The 21,510-nt window shown below is 43.8% G+C and overlaps 1 protein-coding gene across 3 annotated transcripts; it reads left to right on the forward strand.

Annotated features, from left to right (window-relative positions):
* The first annotated feature begins 4,216 nt into the window (after positions 1-4,216).
* znf185 (zinc finger protein 185 with LIM domain) lies at positions 4,217-21,391 on the forward strand. 3 transcript variants are annotated; one of them, XM_030739028.1, is made up of 31 exons: positions 4,217-5,136; positions 6,047-6,099; positions 6,387-6,504; positions 6,595-6,699; positions 6,787-6,813; positions 7,019-7,075; positions 7,158-7,205; positions 7,294-7,365; positions 7,443-7,523; positions 7,716-7,778; positions 7,901-8,020; positions 8,106-11,391; positions 11,503-11,789; positions 12,656-12,727; positions 12,989-13,063; positions 13,287-13,361; positions 13,516-13,596; positions 14,395-14,460; positions 14,868-14,918; positions 15,026-15,070; positions 15,931-15,993; positions 16,174-16,245; positions 16,369-16,437; positions 16,707-16,820; positions 17,083-17,124; positions 17,456-17,491; positions 18,237-18,305; positions 19,661-19,735; positions 19,851-19,913; positions 20,863-20,977; positions 21,253-21,391. In XM_030739028.1, the coding sequence occupies exons 2-31, from the start codon at positions 6,090-6,092 to the stop codon at positions 21,346-21,348; spliced, it is 5,553 nt and encodes a 1,850-aa protein (XP_030594888.1). In that variant the 5' UTR covers positions 4,217-5,136; positions 6,047-6,089; the 3' UTR covers positions 21,349-21,391. The 3 variants fall into 3 exon arrangements, with proteins under 3 accessions (XP_030594888.1, XP_030594886.1, XP_030594887.1); XM_030739026.1 differs by having other exon boundaries at positions 4,221-5,136; positions 8,106-11,789; XM_030739027.1 differs by lacking the exon at positions 4,217-5,136 and having other exon boundaries at positions 5,890-6,099; positions 8,106-11,789.
* The last annotated feature ends 119 nt before the right edge of the window (positions 21,392-21,510 follow it).

The raw sequence follows: 21,510 nt of genomic DNA on the forward strand, positions 1-21,510 counted from the left end.
GCTTTATCGTCTCCTTTTTGCATACCTGGCAATCCTTTTACAAAGTTGCCCACACCTTACCTGCAGGGCAGAGCCATGTGTTACACTATATTGCCAAAAGTATTCGCTCGTCTGCCTTCACGCGCCTAAGAACGTGAGTGACATCCCATTTTTAATCCATAGGGTTTATGATATCGACCCACCCTTTGCAGCCATAACAGCTTCAGCTCTTCTGGAAAGGTGTTCAATAAGGTTTAGGAGTGTGTTTATGGGAATTTTTGACCATTCTTCCAGAAGAACGTTTGTGAGGTCAGACTGATGTAGGATGAGAAGGCCTGGCTCACAGGCTCTGCTCTAATTCATCCCAGAGGTGTTCTGTCAGGTTGAGGTCAGGAGTCTGTGCAGGGCAGTCAAGTTCTTCCACACCAAACTCGCTCATCTGTGACTTTATGGTCATCTTTGTGCGCAGTTGCAGTCATGCTGGAACAGGAAGGGGCCATTCCCAAACTGTTCCCACAAAGTTGGGAGCATGAAATTGTCCAAAATATCCTGGTATGCTGAAGCATACTGCAGACAGACAAATCAAGTACCATTGTACTGGAAACCACCAAACCCAGACTCGTCCATCAGATTGCCAGCTGGATAAGTGGTGGTCTCTGGAGTAATGAATCAATCTCCACTGCTCTAGAGTCCAGTGGCAGCATGCTTTACACCACTGCATCCAATGCTTTGCATTGCATTTAGTGATGTAAGGCTTGGATGCAGCAGCTCAGCCATGGAAACCCATACCATGAAGCTCTTGAGCTTCATGGTATGGGTTTCCACATGAAATTTGAAGGTCTGTAGTGATTGACTCTGCAGAAAGTTGGCAACCTCTGCGTACTATGCGCTTCAGCATCCGCTCACCCAGCTCTGACATTTTTGTGGCTTACCATTTCATGAATGAGTTGTCATTCCCAATCACTTCCACTTTGTTATAATACCATTAACAGTTGAATGTAGAATATTTAGTAGCGAGGAAATTTCACAATGGACTTGTAGCACAGGTGACGTCCTATCATGGTAACACACTGGAATTCACTGAGCTCCTGAGAGCGACCCATTCTTTCACAAATGTTTGTAGTAGTGGTCTGCATGCTGAGGTGCTTGGCTTTATACATCTGTGGTCATGGAAGTGATTGGAACACCTGAATTCAATTATTTAGATGGATAAGTGAGTACATTTGGCAATATAGTGTTTTTTGGACTTCCCCTAAGGGGTAATCACTGTTCAAGTATATTCTATTGCAACACTCACATATTATAGATTTTTTTTTTTTGACCTCTGTAATTATTTCTATCTGTATTCCCTAAGAAAAAACATCCATCTATCATCTTCATCCAGTTTGGGGTCATAATTGGGCTAGAACTTCTCGATTCCCGATCCGTCTGTCGATCTCCTGCTCCCTTCTCCCGTCACACGTGAACAAGACCCCGAGAGGCTTGAGCTCCTCCACTTGGAGGAAGAACTCGTCCCTGAGCCGGAGAGGGCACTCCACCCTTTTCCAGCTGAGGACCATGGCCTCAAACTTAGAGGTGCTGATTCTCATGCCAACCGCTTCACACTTGGCTGCAAACCGTTCCACTGCAAGCTGGAGGCCACCCCCTGATGAAGCCAACAGGACACTATCTGCAAAGAGCAGGGATGAGACTCTGAGGCCACCAAGGAAGAAGCCTTCCGCCACCTGGCTACGCCTAGAAATTCTGTCCATAAAAATTATGAACAAAATTGGTGACAAAGGGCAGCCCTGACGGAGTCCAACACCCACAGGAAATGAATCCGACTTATTGGCGGCTATACGGACCAAACTCTCACAGCGGTTGTACAGAGACTGAATGGCCCGCAAAAGGGGCCAGACACCCCATAGTACCGCAGGACCTCCCACAGGATACCCCGAGGGACACTGTCAAATGCCTTCTCCAAGTCCACAAAGCACATGTAGACTGATAGGGCAAACTCCCATGCACACTCAAATATCCTTGAGAGGATAAAGAGCTGGTCCAGCGTTCCACGACCAGGACGAAAACTGCATTGTTCCTCCTGGATCTGAGGGTTGACTAACGGGCGGACCTTCCTTTCCAGCACCCTGGCATAGACCTTACCAGGGAGGCTGAGGAGTGTGACCCCCCGAAAGTTGGAGCGCACCCTCCGGCCTCCCTTCTTAAAGATGGGGACCACCACCCCGGTCTGCCAGTCCAATGGCACTGCCCCAGATCTCCACGTGATGTTGCAGAGGCATGTCAACCAAGACAGCCCTACAACATCCAGAGCCTTCAGGAACTCAGGGCAAATCTCGTCCACCCCAGGGGCCCTGCCACCAAGGAGTTGTTTAACTGCCTCAGTGACCTCACCCCCAGTGATCGACAAATCATGTCCCTCGTCCCCAGACTCTGCTTCCACTACAGAAGGCGTGTCAGTGGGATTCAGGAGGTCCTCTAAGTATTCCTTCCACCGTCCGACTATAGCCTCAGTTGAAGTCAGCAGCACCCCACCCGCACTATAAACTGTGTGAGTGGAGCACCGCTTTCCCCTCCTGAGTCGCCTGATGGTTTACCAGAATTGCTTCGATGCCATCCAACAGTCTTTTTCCATAGCCTCACCGAACTCCTCCCACACCCGAGTTTTTGCTTCAGCCACTGCCTGAGCTGCATTCCGCTTGGCCTGCCGATACCTGTCAGCTGCCTCCGGAGTCCCACAGGCTAACCAAGCCTGATAGGACTCCTTCTTCAGCTTGATGGCTCCCTTCACCTCCGGTGACCACCATCTGGTTCTGGGGTTACCACCATGACAGGCACCAACACCTTGCAGCCACTGGAACAGAGTCCAGCCCCTCTCCAGGAGACTGGTTCCAGAGCCCAGGTTATACATTGAGGTGAGCCCAACTATATCTAGCTGGTATCTCTCAACCTCAAGCGCTAGCTCAGGCTCCTTCCCCATAAGAGAGGTGACATTCCATGTCCCAATAGCCAGTCTTGATAGCTGGGGATTGGTCCGCCAGGGCCTCTGCCCTTGGCCACCACCCGACACACACTGCCCCCGACCCCTACGACGCCTCCTGCGGGTGGTGGGCCTCTTTGGGTTGCACCTGGCCGGGCACCATGGGCTAATGCCCGGCCACCAGACGCTCTCCCTCGAGCTCCCTCCCCAGGCCTGGCTTCAGGGTGGGGCCCCGGTAACCCTATCCCGGGCATGGTAAACTGTTCCCTGGTTGTTGTAGACATAGGGGTTTTCTGAACCGCTCTTTGTCTGGACCCTCACCCAGGCCCAGTTTGCCATGGGCGACCCTACTAGGGGGACAAGCCCCAGGGCAACATAGCTCCTGGGGTCACTGGGACACACAAACCCCTCCACCACGGTAAGGTAGCGATTCATGGAGGAGAACACAAGCATCATTCTAATAAAAAATTGTGATATATTGACATTTTAACTAATACTTTTAGCCATCAACATACACAAGTTTCAGTCATGGTGTCACACTACAGTGTCTCTATCACTCAGGTGTTAGATGCTGGATGTCATGAGAATGGCATGTGCTTTGGGAGTTAGGGAGTTAGGGAAACTGTCAGAATGCCATGGACTGTCATTAAATAATAGGATGGGTAATACAAAAGCACAGCTATAAACTTAATACATTTTATCATTTTGATGATGATGGAAACCTAAAAAAGTTGTAAAAATGAATCAACTCAGCGACACTGGAGTGATTCATTTTTACATAGTTCATGGTAAATGTATCGTTACCTTGCATAACATCATCTTTTCCTTGTTCAGCATTTTTGTCATTCCTTGCCTTGGTGTGGTGAGAATAAGGTGGGGGTTAAGTTCGGATACTTTGCATTCTCATTTTAATTCTGTGCTAGCAGCACCCTAATGATTCACTTGCTAGAGTCATAGCCACTGGGCAAGGCTGTCTGACTGGTTTCTTCTACAAAGGAATTAGAGAGAGGGATTCAGGTGAATTATACATGCTAGCATTTACACTTACAAGTGTGCTCACCAGAGTGAAACTTTGGCAGAGTTGCCAATTTCCTCTACCACCTACTTTCTGTGACATGTCCCAAAATCTATTCACACCCTTTCTGTGATTTGAAAAGACCTTGTAAATATGTGCACAGACTGTTTGTTTTTTCTGCTTGTTCTTAGGAACAGTGTGCTTTCAGACAGTTGAAACTGCGGCCAATTGCTCACAAAGTGTTCTTTTACCATTTGTAGGGAAAAAAAATAGCTTGACAACCGCAGGCACATCCTTGTTTTTTATTCCTTTTTTTTCTTTTGCCTTTCACATACACAAACACAGATATAGTCACTCGGACTGAGTAAACATGTTGTTTACAATAGGCCTTCAGCTGTTTTTCTACCTAGAATAGCCTGTGTATTACAAAGTACAAGGTAAGCCATAAATGACCTTTACCAGAGTCTTGATTCTATAAGAAATTCAATCTTCGGGGCAGTATGTATGAATTTTCCTTCACAGAAATACACATAGAAGCACTCAAAGCCTTCATTTTAAATACTAAATTAAGAAGGCTCCAAGTGTTGTCAAAAAGTTAAGATAAGCTTTTATTCTATTTTTACTGCCAACCACTGTTTCTGCTCATTATCTCAGTTCTGCGCCGTGTTTTTGATCTTATTTTAATGCGTGTGCTTCCTGGGTTTTCCTACCCAGTGAGCATGAGACGAGTGTTCCCAAAGGAGATGTTGCTGCGCGTTGCTTCATTTAATGTATGCCATGCTGTGCACCTTGTCTTCGCCCCATGACTCGCTCATTCTAAGAATTGATTGTCAGCCACCTGTGCGACAGGTATGTGCTTGCTGTCATCCATGAACAAAGCCCAGCTGTAGTAATCAGAAATTAGTTCTTAGCAACCTCTCTTATGCACGCTCACAAATACACACGCACACACATACAAATGAATAGACAAACATGCTGCTCCACCCCATATCTATCTTCCCTGACTGGCCGGTCTTGTTAGTGTTCACGCCTGTGCCTGTTGACTAATACGCGGGGCTGGGACACCTGTCAGACAGTGAAAGACTTTCCTTCTGTTCACACCAACCACACTCAGCGGGACACAGATTCTCAACTAACCTTGCTTTGCTGGATAAACTGACAGCAGGTAAGAACTCGGGTGTTCACTTATTTATAACATGATATTTTATGTATTTTAAAATTGTAAAAGTGATCAGTCATGTTGTATAAATTGTTTGTTGAAGGTGTTCATTATGAGTGTCTGCCCTCTCATTTTCTGGGTGTTTCTTTGTCATGATTGCTGTCTATCGTGCTTGCTTTAAACGCTGTTGGTCTTCAGTAATCATTTATCTCCTGTGGACTGATGTGCTAAACCTAAGATAAATATGGTCTCTGAGCCTTCAGTGTGTTTGTTCTGTCACCAATATTCAGGACAATATCCTCAAGAGATATTGTGCCAACTTACTCTTAAGGGAATGAATTCACAGCCCCAGGAAGGAGTTTTTTTTTAAAGTAATATTTGCATTCTGACTTTGGCAATACTCTACAATTTTGCATAAGCTCTAGTCTGTGCCTACTTTCAGATAAGGGAACATTCGTGAGTGTTTCACTAGTATTTTCCCTTTCTACTGAAGTTCCCTGAGGATGTGGGTTTGCCTCTGAGCAATTTGTCTCTGATCATAAATAGCTGAGGGTTTAGTTAATTTGGAAATGAGCAAATAGAAAGTAATATTTGCTTAATCTCATAAATCTAAAGAGGGCTAGTATATATTGTAACTGAGAGTCAGATACACAGAATGCATATCTGTTCATATATATATTTAAATATATATATATATATATATATATATATATATATTAAGTAACTGGCAGATTTTTTTGGAAAGTGGAAGGACAGGATCATCAGCATGTTTTAAGTATGAAACTGAGGAATGTTTGACAGAGCACATTTTTCTCAATGGGAGGGGACATAGTATGGGAACAGAGTTGCAGCTTGGTGGTAACATCGTACGCCTTCTTTTAACAAGACGTCTGTCATCTCTTTATATATGTTTTAGTGGCCTGTAAAGAAAAGAGAACAAAGAAGACCCTGAAACAATCATGTCAAAAGGTGAGAAGAATTTGATTTTAAAGTGAGATGATGTGTTTCCTCCAATAAAAACTGAGCGTATCGTGTCTCTGTACCAGGCTGTTGGCTATAAATTCACTTATTGCCCTGATTTAAGGCAAACTACAAGTGGTTGTCATAGAGTGCCTGCTGGCCCAAGGGGAACTGTATATCTTGCAAGCTATCAAGCAGACAGTTATTAAGCTGTCATTATGATGCAGCATATAGTGTGCATCATATCTCAGACGTGTGCTTGCCAGGGGTGTGAAATGCACATGTTTGTGTCTTAGAGGGAGACAGAGCATCTGTGTTACGTACCACCAAAGTCCGGACCAAGCTGAGGGGGGATGCCAGCTGGTTGCAACGCAACAATGAACCTAAGGCCGAAACCCAGGATGAGAAACCATGGTAAATGCCCCCTGTTTTAACAAGATTCCCCTCACATTAGCGTTTCCTCAGTTGAAAAGATAAAACCAAGTTCAATGTGCATTCATACAGGATAGCTGAAGTTAAAGCCACGCGTTTGAGTGAAGCCGCTGTTGAGACCAGTCCGGTGTCTTCACCAACACAATCTACACCACCAACGAAGTCTGACACAGAGAGGTAAACATAGATTTTTAATGTCCCATGCTTATCTGCAGTTCTTTGAAACATGACTGTGCTGATAACAAGTCTCTGTTTTGAATTTAGGCCACCAGCAACAGGATACCTTATCAGGTAAGAGAAAGGCTACTGATATTGTCAGCACCACCAACTTTTACCACTAAATATATAAAAAGAAAAGATTTAGTCAGTAAGAGTGAAACCTCAATCAAAAAGATATCTAAAAACAAAATAGCATCACAATGAACACTTAGAAACACACACGAACGGTAGAAAGAAAAAAAATGGTTTGATCACGAATGACTTTCTTTTCCTTCAGGGGTGTTTTCACTCGACTAGACAAGCCTGCTCCATCCTCACCATCTAATGGCAATGGGTAAGTGGGTAAGAACCTTAACAACAAGGCAAACGATGCACTTTGACCTTTCCTCCAGTAATTTCATCTGGTTTTATTGCAGCAAAACACCACAATTCACCAAAAAACCTTCTGAGATCTACAAGAAAATGTGAGCACACGTAAAATCAGACTCAACTGCTGGCAGCCAGATGAGAAAGTCTTTTCATGATGTGCATGTTTGTGCTTCTGTTCCTTAGAGCCCCCCACACTGTGAGGCCAGCTTTAGACAAACAGGAGAGCCAGCTTAGCCTCGAGGAGCAGGAGAAGCGGTAAGACTCTCCTTACATCCTGAAGTTAGACACCTGGGAAAGAGATTGCATTAACATTATTATGATTCATTTTGCAGGACTGAGGCAGCCAGTAATGTTCTGAGGAGATCTGCACCCAGGCAACGGTCTTACGTGCTTTCTGCTGCAAAGATATATGAGTATGTGTGTCTCATGCCACTCTTCTAGTGCTTATCTTGAGATACAACCTGTTTCTCTAATACTTTCATAAGAAGAGAGTGCACATTTTAAAATTTCCCATGTGCTGAGAAATTACTCTTTTTACTGATGTACCTTTATAAATATTGAGCACTTGGAGGTATTCACACAAGCTTTGTGATCAAAATTCTCAGGTCTCAAGAAAAAGCACCTGACACATCACTGACTGACAGCAGTCCAGCATTTGTGGCTAAAAGGTAAATTCTTCTTCTAATGTGTGTAACCCTGAAGACAAAATCAAGATCATATGTGTATCTCCAACTCCACACTTGCATGCATTTAAATTTGTGTGCACATGTTGTTGGCTAAAAATGTGCAGGGTGGAGATTACTGATGATGAGCATGCTGAGACTCCAGCACCTGGCAGCACTGTGTCACCATCCCCTGTTGTTCCTGTCACATCTGTTGCATCCATACCTGAGCCCAAACCTCAGAAAATGTAAATTCTGGTCAATGTTTCTCTTTCCAGAGCGATAAGTGATTTTGGTTCCTTCAGTTTTATTCATTATCTCTGTGCTTTACAGTGCTGACACCAGCACCACGACAGCTGCCGATGTGACTGTTAATGAGCCGGTGGCTCCAAAGTTGGAGAAGAAGGCCTCCCCAGAGCCTGTAAGAGAAGAAGCCCCTCCAGTGATTCCTGTCTCGGCTTCAGCTGTCACTGAGTCACCTGCACCTGTGGCTCCTGCTGTAAAAACCACGTCACCTGCACCTGTGGCTCCTGCTGTAACAACCACGTCACCTGCACCTGTGGCTCCTGCTGTAACAACCACGTCACCTGCACCTGTGGCTCCTGCTGTAACAACCACGTCACCTGCACCTGTGACTCCTGCTGTAACAACCACGTCACCTGCACCTGTGTCTCCTGCTATAACAACCACGTCACCTGCATCTGTGTCTCCTGCTGTAACAACCATGTCACCTGCTGTGTCTCCTGCTGTAACAACAACAACCCCTGCTGAGTCTCCTGCTGTGACAACAACAACCCCTGCTGAGTCTCCTGCTGTGACAACAACAACACCTGCTGAGTCTCCTGCTGTGACAACAACATCCCCTGCTGTGTCTCCTGTTGTGACAACATCACCTGCACCTTTGTCTCCTACTGTTACAAAGTCACCTACACCTGTGTCTCCTGCTGTGACAACATCACCTGCTGTGACTCCTGCTGATCAAACGTCACCTGCACCCGTGTCTCCTGTGGTGATGTCACCTGCTGTGACTTCTGCTGATAAAACGTCACCTGCTGTGAGTTCTGCTGATAAAACGTCACCTGCTGTGTCTCCTGCTGTGACTCCTGCTGATAAAATATCACATGCACCTGTGTCTCCTGCTGTGACAACATCACCTGCTGTGACTCCTGCTGTGACAACATCACCTGTTGTGTCTCCTGCTGTGACAACAACATCACCTGCTGTGACTCCTGCTGTGACAACAACATCACCTGCTGTGTCTCCTGCTGTGACAACAACATCACCTGCTGTGACTCCTGCTGTGACAACAACATCACCTGCTGTGTCTCCTGCTGTGACAACATCACCTGCTGTGTCTCCTGCTGTGACTGCAACATCACCTGCTGTGACTCCTGCAGTGACTGCAACATCACCTGCTGTGTCTCCTGCTGTGACAATATCCCCTACTGCTGTGACTCCTGCCGTTACAACGTCACCTGCACCTGTGTCTCCTGCTGTGACACCAACATCGCCTGCAGTGACCACTGCTGATAAAACATCACCTGCACCTGTGTCTCCTGCTGTGACCACTGCTGATAAAACATCGCCTGCACCTGTGTCTCCTGCTGTGACAACAACATCACCTGCACCTGTGTCTCCTGCTGTGACAACAACATTATCTGCTGTGACTCCTACTGTGACAGCAACATCCCCTACTGTGCCCCCTGCTGATAAAACATCACCTGCAGTGACTTCTGCTGATCAAACATCACCTGCATCTGTGTCTCCTGCTGTGACAACAACATCCCCTGCTATGTCTCCTGCTGATAAAACATCTCCTGAACCTGTGTCTCCTGCTGTGACCACTACTTATATAACATCACCTGCACCTGTGTCTCCTGCTGTGACAACAACATCACCTGCAGTGACCACTGCTGATAAAACATCACCTGCACCCGTACCTCCTGCAGTGACAGCAACATCACCTGCTGCGACTCCTGCCATTACAATGTCACCTGCAACTGTGTTGCCTGCTGTGACTCCTGCTGATAAATTGTCACCTGCACCTGTGTCTCCTGCTGTGACAACATCACCTGCACCTGTGTCTCCTGCTGATGAATCCTCACCTACACCTGTGTCTCTTGATGTCACAACATCCCCTGCTGATAAAACGTCACCTGCAGTGACCTCTTCTGATAAAACATCACCTGGACCTGTGTCTCCTGCTGTGACAACAACATCATCTGCACCTGTGTCTCCTGCTGTGACAACAACATCACCTGCTGTACCCCCTGCTGATAAATCCTCACTTGCACCTGTGTCTCCTGCTGTGACAACATCCCTTGCTGATAAAACGTCACCTACAGTGACTTCTGCTGATCAAACATCACCTGCACCTGTGTCTCCTGCTGTGACAACATCCCCTGCTGATAAAACGTCACCTGCAGTGACTTCTGCTGATCAAACATCACCTGCACCTGTGTCTCCTGCTGTGACAACACCACCTGCTGTGACCACTGCTGATAAAACATCACTTGCACCCATACCTGCTGCAGTGACAGCAACATCACCTGCTGTGACTTCTGCTGATAAAATGTCACCTGCACCTGTGTCTCCTGCTGTGACTGCAACATCACCTGCTGTGACTTCTGATGTTACAAAGTCACCTACTCCTGAGTCTCCTGCTGTGACAACAACATCCCCTGCTATGTCTCCTGCTGATAAAACATCTCCTGAACCCGTGTCTCCTGCTGTGACCACTGCTGATAAAACATCACCTGTACCCGTACCTCCTGCAGTGACAGAAACATCACCTGCTGTGACTCCTGCCGTTACAATGTCACCTGCAACTGTGTCGCCTGCTGTGACTCCTGCTGATAAATTGTCACCTGCACCTGTGTCTCCTGCTGAGGCAACACCATCCCCTGCTGTGACTTCTGCTGATAAAATGTCACCTGTACCTGTGTCTCCTGCTGTAACTGCAACATCACCTGCTGTGACTTCTGATGTTACAAAGCCACCTACTCCTGAGTCTCCTGTTGTGACAACAACAACCCCTGCTGAGTCTCCTGCTGTGACAACAACAACCCCTGCTATGTCTCCTGCTGTGACAACAACAACCCCTGCTGAGTCTCCTGCTGTGACAACAACAACCCCTGCTGAGTCTCCTGCTGTGACAACAACAACCCCTGCTGTGTCTCCTGCTGTGACAACAACAACCCCTGCTGAGTCTCCTGCTGTGACAACAACAACCCCTGCTGAGTCTCCTGCTGTGACAACAACAACCCCTGCTGAGTCTCCTGCTGTGACAACAACAACCCCTGCTGAGTCTCCTGCTGTGACAACATCACCTGCACCTTTGTCTCCTACTGTTACAAAGTCACCTACACCTGTGTCTCCTGCTGTGACAACATCACCTGCTGTGACTCCTGCTGATCAAACGTCACCTGCACCCATGCCTCCTGTGGTGATGTCACCTACTGTGACTTCTGCTGATAAAACATCACCTGCACCCATGCCTCCTGTGGTGATGTCACCTGCTGTGAGTTCTGCTGATAAAACGTCACCTGCTGTGTCTCCTGCTGTGACTCCTGCTGTGACATCACCTGCACCTGTGACTCCTGCAGTGACAGCAACTTCACCTGCTGTGTCTCCTGCTGTAACAGCAGCATCACCTGCTGTGTCTCCTGCTGTGACAACAACATCATCTGCAGTGACTTCTGCTGATAAAATGTCACCTGCACCTGTGACTCCTGCTGTAACAACCACATCACCTGCTGTAACTTCTGCTGAAAAAACATCACCTGCGCCCGTGTCTTCTGCTATGAGTTCAGCCATTACGACTGGCACAGTGTCTACTGCCCCAGCTCCCACAGTCATGAAGTCACCTGACGTGAAGCCAGCTGTCACAGAATCAGCTGCCCCTGTGTCTCCTATCCCAGCTTCACCTGCCCCAGTGTCTGCTGTAACAGAACTTACAATGAAGACAGAAATGAAGCCAGAGCCAGAGCCAAAGTCCAATTTGTCTTCAAAAACAAGGTCAGATTTCCACCAATTAAAAATACTGCCACATTTGGTAGCATAAATGCATGGAATGAAATAAGCTCAGGCATTATATTTGTAGTTCTTACACAAATGGGTTCTTTAATGTAGCTATGGTACTGTATGATTGCACTCTCGTATATATTTATATAACTTTATATCATCTCTTAAGTTAGTATTTACTTTATATGGTTGCACTTTGCAGACAAAGAGCAACATAGTATCATTTTATTCTGTGGATTGTTAAAGATCACACTAAGAAACATAAGAAAAGGAAGTTAAATTGCTTCCACTTTGACCAGCTACAAGAGTAAAATGCTACTTTCATATTAAAGTGTCCTTTCTAATGGTCCAGTAATGTAGAGTACAGCAATTAAACACTCACAGGGACCATTTGAGTAGTTTTTCTTTTGGTATTTAAAGCTGTTTCAGTTTGAAATATTTCTATTGATTGTTAGGTTACTTTTATTTTCTCTAGTAAAAGATCTTAATACTGCTTCCACCGCTTCATCAACATAACATAAAGCTATCTAAGTATATAATGACCCTCAAGCATGATTTTAAGCAAGTAGGTTTTCTTTGAGTAAGCTTGTGGTATGTTTGCTCTCATTCTTTTTCACATGTGTAATTGAAAGCTGCTCTGGAATGCCGTGTGTTTGTTGTCCATCTTGTTTCACAGCTCCAGTGCTGACATGCTCACGGCATTGTCCAACTCTTTGATTTCTTTCAACACAGGTTCATCCAGGTATTTTCAGATAAAGAAGAAAGCAGCAGAAACCAGTGTGAAAAAAAAAAAAAACATCCTGGCAGTAACATATTAGTTCCTACAGCCTGAACAATATGTCTTTTTTTCCCCCCACTAGCTTTAAGGATGATGAGAGAGCTCTGGCAAACCAAAAAGGACACTCAGCAGACAACCAGCCCACAAAGAACAGGTAAAAAAACCAACAACTTCCTCATTATTGTCATACTAGTGTTGGCAAGAAGACTGATAAGGGCGAACTGCCTCTGTGCTCACTTCAAAGTAATTACAAAATAATGCACATCTCAATTTCAGGCGCTCAAAAAGCCTTATACTAGGGGGTGTTTCTAATTATGCTTGATTAAGTGTGGCACATAAACATTTGTTACAGAGCTATGTGCTTTCTTGCCAAAGCAGGTGCACTTTTATATATTTTTTCTCTGTCATACTGCAGTGTTGAACAGAAGCCAGCTTCAGAGCTCAGCGACTGTGAACCAATAACTGATGATCTCCTGGGTTTCAGTGATGGGTTTGTTAAAAATACATTCTTACATATTGAGCAATTAAGAAGTTGTCACATTGGAAATTATTTGAAAATCCTTCACAAGGTGGCACTGTTGGGCTTCTTATAATCTCCCTGTCCTTTACCTTGACTGGCCTGTTCTAGCTCTGAAATCTCCACTGAATCGTAAATTCCCTTTTGTTCATCAACTTTTCTACTTCCTCTTCCTCTCCTCTTTCCACCCTTGCAGTCCAGAGGAGAAAGCAGAGCCTGTTCCTCCCAGTCCAGGACACTGGAGTCAGGATCTGCTTAGCGGACTGGACAGGTAGAGGAAGAACTCTTTTTCTTCCCAAGCCCTAAGTACAGAGTTATGTTGTCAGTAGCAAACCAAAATATCACCTCAGCTTACCTTTCCAGAGTTGGACATAGTTGCACATAAACTCTGCTCTATATCTGAATTTTATGTTTGATGTATTTAGTGAGCCAAACCCACTGAAGACCAGTAGCACCCCAAATCTCCTGACCGATGATGTCACTACAAGAAGCACAAAGTCACGCAGGTGAGAAAGAGACAGATGTGATGGCTTCTACTCCCATCTCACCCTCCTTGTGCACCATTACTTATGCATCCTTATTGGTATTAAGATCCCGGCTCCTTGTGTTGTAAGGCTTTAATAAACCCCTATCCTCCTCCTGTTTGATCCATAAATCAGGGCTCCGCTCCTTTTTTGGCATTCTATTTTAACCTCCTGCTCCATGTTAAATAGAACCAAAGTCTCAAATTCCTGAAACGACTGACTCTGAAAGGGAAAGCCACGTTTCATCTGCAGCACGACTGGAAATAGAAGGGAATGTTCTGTACTGATTAGTATTGCTGCTTTGTTTTGTCTCCACGAGCCTCAGCATGCAGCGAGAGGAGAAGCAGACAGATGAGACAGCCAAAAAAACACAAAGGTAGCGGGAGATGACAGGCTGCTCTTAAACAATTATCTATCTATGCAGAACTGTTCCTTCTAAGAAATGCATTCTATACAGAAATGCCTAGTAATGATTTATACTAAGTCTGCCTGCAGCTATGCTGCCAGCCAACCCCGCAGAGACACAGAGTCACTATAATGACCAAACTGTGATCGTTATCTAAAAAACTATGACAGCCCGCGAAGAAAAATTTTGTACTTTATTCAGATGGTTTTTGTGATTGTTAAATAGTTCAGTGCATCTCAAGCTTTTCTAAAGGACAGGCATTGTAAATAGTGTATGAGAACAACCACACTAACCTTTAGTTGCCCTCTCTTCTCTTCCCATCATGCTGTTCATCCGTACCACCCTCCTTACTTTTCTATCTCATCACTGCGCAGTGAAGACAATGAAAATCCCTGGAGCTCGTGTGTGACAACAGTGACAACAGTCGTCACCGAGTCAAGGTAGTTTATTTATTGCTATGTCACATATGAACCCAGTGTGTTTAAAAATAGTCCACAATATTACACAGTTTCACTGACAACTGCATATTTGATAAAGGATTTTATTATTAGTAGAATATCCGACTTGATGATATTAATGATAGGGTTAGTGTAATTGTTTGAGGGTTTATTTTAGCTGAGGAAAACCTGAAGTCTGCTGATTTTGCTATTCAGCGGTGTTTCCATTTGTCAGCGACATCCCGATTCTGATTTTGATTGAGATTTGCCCTGGGTCCCTCTGTGTTTCTGTTTACCATTCAAACTGCATTAAATCTTTCCATTATGAGTCAATGTGATCAGAATTCCTTCGACACAAGATGGGCCATGCTGACAATTGAGAGTGAAATCAGTGTGAAATTGTTTTTCAGCTCGGCTGATCCATTTGATCCATATCCGATAGGGACCACATCCCCTAACAGGTAATCATATTGGTTTGGAGCTGTGACTGTTTTCCTGCAAGACAGATAGCATCTCAGCATGCATAATGCAGGAGTTTCTGATTATGAGCCACTTTTCTCAATTCCAGCTCCTCTGACCTGCTCCAGCCCCTCTCTGATAGTTCCATCAACAGGTATGGGAATGATAATGCAAATTCCCTTTTTTATGACACTGTAACCTCTGTTTGTGGCACCGATTTCATCATGTTAGCACATGGTTTCACTCATTACCACAGCTGCTTTAGTTTGTAAGTTAATGCAAGAATTGTTATTCATAATCAGTAGATACAACAGGAGAAACACTAGGAGTCTGCATCTATCGATATGATCATGCTGATTTGCTTATTTGATTTTAAAAATTTCTCCAGTACATCACCAGCTTCTGCGGGAAAGAGCCCAAAAAGAAAGTTAGTTAGTTATATCTTGTGTGTTTGAGCTAAAACAAACAAACAAATAAAAAGAGGCAATATTGTTGGTAGTGATGATGTTTTCCACAATGACTTTTATGCACCCATTCATACACTTACACAATAATTGCACTGGAACTGCGAGTCCAACACTGCTGGGAGAAGCTTGGGGTTTTGTGTTTTACCAAATGACGCCAACCCTAGGATTTATAGACAACCTGCTCCACCACCTGAGACAGACGTGCAACTGAAATGATTCATCAGTGACTCTCTTAGTCACCAAACACAGAATCAATTTGCTGCTTGTTGTGTACTGGAAGTCTTGAGGGTTTTAATTGGACATTTAAAGACACTGTAATGGCTTCTTGGATATTGTGATGGACATTGTTCACCAATTTCTGGCCTTTCACACATAAACCAGTGAAGGAAGGAAATAATCCTGTGAGTTATCATTTCCTATAATTAAAAATACTCATTAGTTGGCGCTAAGCATTATAGGAAACAAAAATGCAAATAAACTCAAAAGAAAATAGAAATGCTTATTGCAAATGTGTCATGCTGATGTTTTTCTTTTGTGTGTTTGACAGTATGCGCAGTGATCCTTTGCAATTCCTTGCAGATGACATCATGCCTATGACTCGCAGCACAAGGTACTGAACCAACTTAGTTGCACGCCTGTGTGATGGATGTGTGATTGAGAAACAGGAAATGAAGGGAAAGTGTGGCCCTGCAGAAATCCTATTCTCAAACCTTCCTGTATTAGTGGTGTCTGTTATGCTTCATCTGTCACAACTCCTGAATCCTCCTTCTCTCCACTTTGGCTCTTTTAGCCTCAACACTCAGCGGTCATGGGCACACACACAGGAAACCAGCACAGCTCAGCGGTCTAACACAGAGGAGAGGTGATGACATGCCTTGATTTACTCTTACACTCGCGCACTACACACTCTGTGCTTCATTCATCTACTTTCACCCATGCGTGTCCATTGCGTGTTAAAAGCCTTTCAATGTACCTCCCCTCTCAGCCAAGAAGCACAACCAGAAGCAGAAGGCCAAGCTGAAGATCAAAAGACGCTCATCATGTTTGAGAGGAGGTAAGTCATCTTGGATATTGGCTCCTTTTATTCCCCATAACCTCCTTCCCTTTCACCGCGGTGAAATAGCAAGACTCTTGCAGCATCTGCTCACTGAGTCAGAAGACATTGTGCACTGGTGCTGATGAAAATAGGTCAGATATATATTTGTTACAACTTTCCCCTCACAACTGTGGTAAACAAATGCCCCACCCACCTTTGTTTTTGGAACAACAAATATCATGTGAATTTGTCATCCTCCAGTGCTCATGTCTTTGTTTGTGCTCAAGGTCCCTTGAGACTGGCTCTCCATGGAACAGATGGACATCACCCACTGTCTATACTATCAGCACTATTACAGGAGAAGAGGAAGAGGAGGAGGAAGAGGAGGAAGAGCAGGGAAGGTATCTTTGCTATGGCTAAGCTCATTAAATGTTTATTAAAGCACCTTTTACAAACTATTTTAGTAGGATTTGACTATAGCGCCCTAAAATCCAGTGGCTGTCAAGCATTTAATTGAAAGAAAGCTGAACACAAGATGAAACATCCTCCCAGCTCAGTCTGAGAATAATTAATTTTTTCAACTTATTCTATTTTTACTTCGATATTGCAACAATCTTTACTGTACAAACTTGTTATAATGCTGGAATTTTCTCTGTTTTGTAGCACTGAGGTTACACAGACAATCAGAACCACCACAATCATCAGGTTGGGAACATTTTCTTTATCTATTCCATATTGTGATTAAAAACTAGAGCAATTAGAAAGAAGGACTTACATTAAGAGCATGAGAGATGTATAAATGAAGTTTACAATCGCACTGCATGGGAGGAGGGCTTCAGATGAGGCAATGCTGCAGTATTATAGAAAGTAGACCACACTTGGTCAATAAACCATGACCCTGGTGTAGCTGTGAGTCAGAAAGATCAGTTTCATACACTTTTAAAAAATGCAGTAGTCTTCTTTGCTGGATTGCGTCCAGCTTATTGACTGCTTCAGCCTACTATAAAAGTCTAACACAGTTTTCTTTACTTTCCAGGGAGATACATAGCGAGCCTGAGCCCTCTATGGATCGGTAAGTTTATGATCTTGTAAAGTCAGACAGCATAATGCAGAGGGTTATTTTCTCTCTCGTCTGTTGATTTTCTCACTTTTGTAACAACACTCCTCCCATCTGCTGCTCTGTTTTTTTAAATCCTTTTATGCCTCTAGAAATTTGAGCAATGATACGCTACTGCTTGAAACTTAAGTTAACCTGTTATTCAAGGAGTGGAATAAATGCTTATTTTTATGAAATGCATCCAAAAACAAATGCACGCCATTAAATATTTAGGACATGTGGGTTTGTGTTACGCTTTCACCTTCTGTATCTGCCTTTGTCTCTTTGTAACACATCCGTTTTTTAGTAGGCGGTGAGAGAATTAGGCCAAATGCTGTTGGAAAGCAGCTCTATCCACGTCATACATAACTGTATTTAAAGTTACCTGCAACTCTTTTATGACATCCGGTTAGACAGAGTTTTGATTCAACACTATTACTGAAGTTGAATGACAAGATCTGCTCTTCCATTGTCTTTCAATTTGCCCTCATTTCCTTCCCTCTAATTATCAGCCTCCAGATGTCAGAATAATGATGTGTATTAGAGATGTCCTTTTGTCAAATCACAGCCCGTTAACCAGCATGCTATTAACAAGCAGTGGCAGAAAGTGATTATCTCCTGAGCTGCATTTGACAGATGTGGAGTCCTTCTGTATAACCCATCACACTAATGTCATCACTGAGTGAAAGATGAGACTAACATTGCTGTACTCTGTCCCCAGTTTTGACACCTATTCCAGGACCATAAGAGAAGAGAGGCGAGTCCAAACCCCAGAACCTGAAATCAAAAAGTGAGTGACTTTACAAACTAGACTATTTGGATTGACAACATACAGTATACAGTAGTGGTCAGACGTTTACATGGGCATGAATGACATGGTAGTTTGAGGCTTTTACTGTGTTCTTTGAACTGTTCATTTTCCAAGGGGGGAATGATTGTACAGCATACATCTTTCATGACTTCAAAAACAAGAACTGGGTGCACAAGTTTGAATTTATTGAGGATTTTCTCTAATCCACACAGGGTCAAAAGTGTACATATACCTGCACTAATTAAACGTCCCTAAGCAAGTTGCACCTCAAGCTGATTCTTTTGGTTGCCGTCAACAAGCTTCTGGCTGAATATTTAACTGCTCTACTTGGCAGAATTGGTAGAGTTTATTTAAACTGGTTGTTTTCCTGGCACAGACCCAACTTTTAAGCAATGTTCAGTAGGGTTGAAGCTGGAACTTTGGGAAAGCCATCCCAGGAGATTAATGTAAGCCTGCTTTATCCATTCCAAAACCAGTTTTCATATGTGTTTGGGATCATTGTCCTATTGGAACACTCAACTGTCTGCAAGTTTTAACCATCTAGCCGCTGTTTTGAGGTGAAGGTGAAGAATTTGGAGGTAATCGTCCTCCTTCATTAATTCATCCACTTTGTGCAATGTACCAGTACCACTGGCAGAAAAAAGTCCCACAGCATTTTGCTACCACCACCATGTTTTACAGTTGGTACAGTCTTCTCAGGCTATAAAGCCTTATCTTTACTCCTCCTCCTCCTCCTCCTCCTCTTGTCACTGTGGCTCAAACAGCCTTGGGTATGTCAAGTTAAAAGACACCATAGAACCTTCAGCACCACATATTAAAACATCTAAGTGAGCATATGTATACAGTATATTTGAGACTGTATATATACTGTCGATAAGGTGTGTATTAGAGAAAATCCGAAATGAATTCAAGTGGCAGTGGGTAGGCGCTCACCTTGCAGCTGGAAGGTTGCAGGTTCGAGCCCCTGTCCCTGTGCTGTGTTGTGTCCATGAGCAAGACACTTAAACCACATTGCCTAACGGTAGCGCCGGTCTCTGGCTGCATGACCGCAGATGCTCGTCTCTGGATGAGTGATCTGGAACGATCATTTCGTTGTGTGCCTTGTGTGCACAATGACAATGAGTTGAATCTAACTTGTGCACCAAGTTTTTGTTTTTTTTAAAGTCATGAAAGCTGTATGCTGTACAATCGTTCCACTCTGGAAAAAGAACAGTTCAAAGAAATCATTAAAAGCCCACTCATTCCCATGATGAGTGTATGTAAACTTCTGACCACAACAATATATTTTAACTATAATTATTAACCCACTCTGTTTCACCTGCCTCTCCTTTAAGGCCGTTTGTGTTTGTGAAGGAATATGTCAATGCAACTGAGACATCCTTGCATAACCCCAGAGACGAGGTCGATAGGTAGGGCCAATAAATTATTTACAGTCAATTACCATATTGATATAAAATACTGCTGGGGGGGGCTTCTTGCACTGCCCTCATGATCATTTACTTATCGCTCTTGTTTCCATACTAGGTCAGATTATCTGACTTCAAGCTCCACCAGCTATTCTTACAGCAGCCCAACTCTTTACTCCAGGTAATATAATCTCTCAACCTGAGCCCTACTTCTCTCTCAACACCTCAACTGCTTTCATGTCTTGCTCTTTAAACGGTAATTCTTCTTTCTCTAACGCCATTTAAATTGTATTTTTCTGTTTGTTCAAAACTCCTTTTAATTACGCTTCAAACCCTTTCAGCCGTGCACGTTTAACCTGCTGCTACGGCGCCGGCTTTCAGTTCTCACAGTTCAAGCACTTCAGCTGATATCTCTCTTTATAAATCTAACACTTACATTTTAACATTTCAGCTTCAGGAATATAGTGCACACTTACTTTACCTTCCCTATGCTTTGACACACAAATTGACATTTCAGCCTCATTTAGTGTGTACCACAGGTGTACTGCCTGTGTCACTGAGCATGCAGTTGTCATGGAGATAAAAATGAGCTGTAGACTCCAAAACCATTTTTTGTACCAGGCTGTAAACATGTTTTTATTCCTGTGTTGAGGTTGATTATTTTAACATGGGAGTCTACGGGGTTTACCATGATGCTTACACTTCAACCTCTCAAGTCATTTCACCTTCTTTCAATATTTCTATTGCGACTGCTGTTTAAACTGTTTGATACAGCTGCACATTTCAAGTGTTGGAACATGTGTAGCCTCTTATTTACCCCAACAGCACCTCCATAAACAACACAATTCCCTAAATGTGTTTTAAACCCGCAGCCACAGCTATAAGCCAGAGCCCCTTCTTTCCCGCTTTGTTAATTCCGCTGCTGACAAAACCAGATATGTGCACGCAACAGGGCAGAAATTCCACCAAGCCTACTCATTAAGAGGCTAAGCGGGGACATCAAAGGATTATTTACACTTATTAAATTCCCTCACACAGGACTCCAAAGATCGGGTTATTTAACCAGACTGAGCTACAGATGCACAATAGCTGTTCCTGACTCAGTGGTCAACCTGTCTTTCCTCATTCAGCTACTCCAGAAGCCCGCTGTCATCTACCTGTACATACTGCGGAGAGCAGGTGGGAAATGATGCCAAGATTACCATTGAGCACCTCAGCATCAACTCCCACCCTGACTGCTTCAAGGTAATTAATGTTTGGTCAGACACAAATCACCTAAAGATACAGAGAAAATACACTTTAAAAAATAATTGTTTGGTTAATATGTTTATTAAGCCAAGAACTGCATAATCAAATTTATCTTTGCCAACAGCAGTAATATAAACCATGTTTGTTATTGCCCATCCGTGCAAGTTTACCCAGTTAATTGAGTTTTCGTTGCTGAAATCATTTTCCTGCATGCCTTATGGATTGCAAAAATAGTATTACAAATTTCATCTCACGGTTCTCTTATCTTTCAGTGTCATGAGTGTAGGAAACCTATGGGAGACCTTCTCCACAGTATGTTCTTGCATGGTGGGAAAGTCTATTGTGACGCCTGTTACGCCGCGATCTGATCATCAGAGCTCTGCAGACTCTTATCCTTGCTCCCTTTCTGTCATGTTAATTTAAACACAAAGTGAGAACTGCTCTTTTTCAAAGTTTGGACTGTGTTTGTTTGAACTCATTAATATTGTTTGAAGTGGCCAGCAATTATGATTACTTAGGCTTGATGATGG

This window comes from Archocentrus centrarchus, chromosome 10 (assembly GCF_007364275.1).
Source record: "Archocentrus centrarchus isolate MPI-CPG fArcCen1 chromosome 10, fArcCen1, whole genome shotgun sequence".
Classification (NCBI taxonomy): domain Eukaryota; kingdom Metazoa; phylum Chordata; class Actinopteri; order Cichliformes; family Cichlidae; genus Archocentrus; species Archocentrus centrarchus.

Excerpts from the sequence above, each read along its gene's own strand:
- znf185 (XM_030739026.1), top strand. Across the intron at positions 15,994-16,173 it reads CCTATGACTCGCAGCACAAG|CCTCAACACTCAGCGGTCAT; the intron begins GTACTGAACCAA and ends TGGCTCTTTTAG. Across the intron at positions 19,736-19,850 it reads CCCAGAGACGAGGTCGATAG|GTCAGATTATCTGACTTCAA; the intron begins GTAGGGCCAATA and ends TTTCCATACTAG.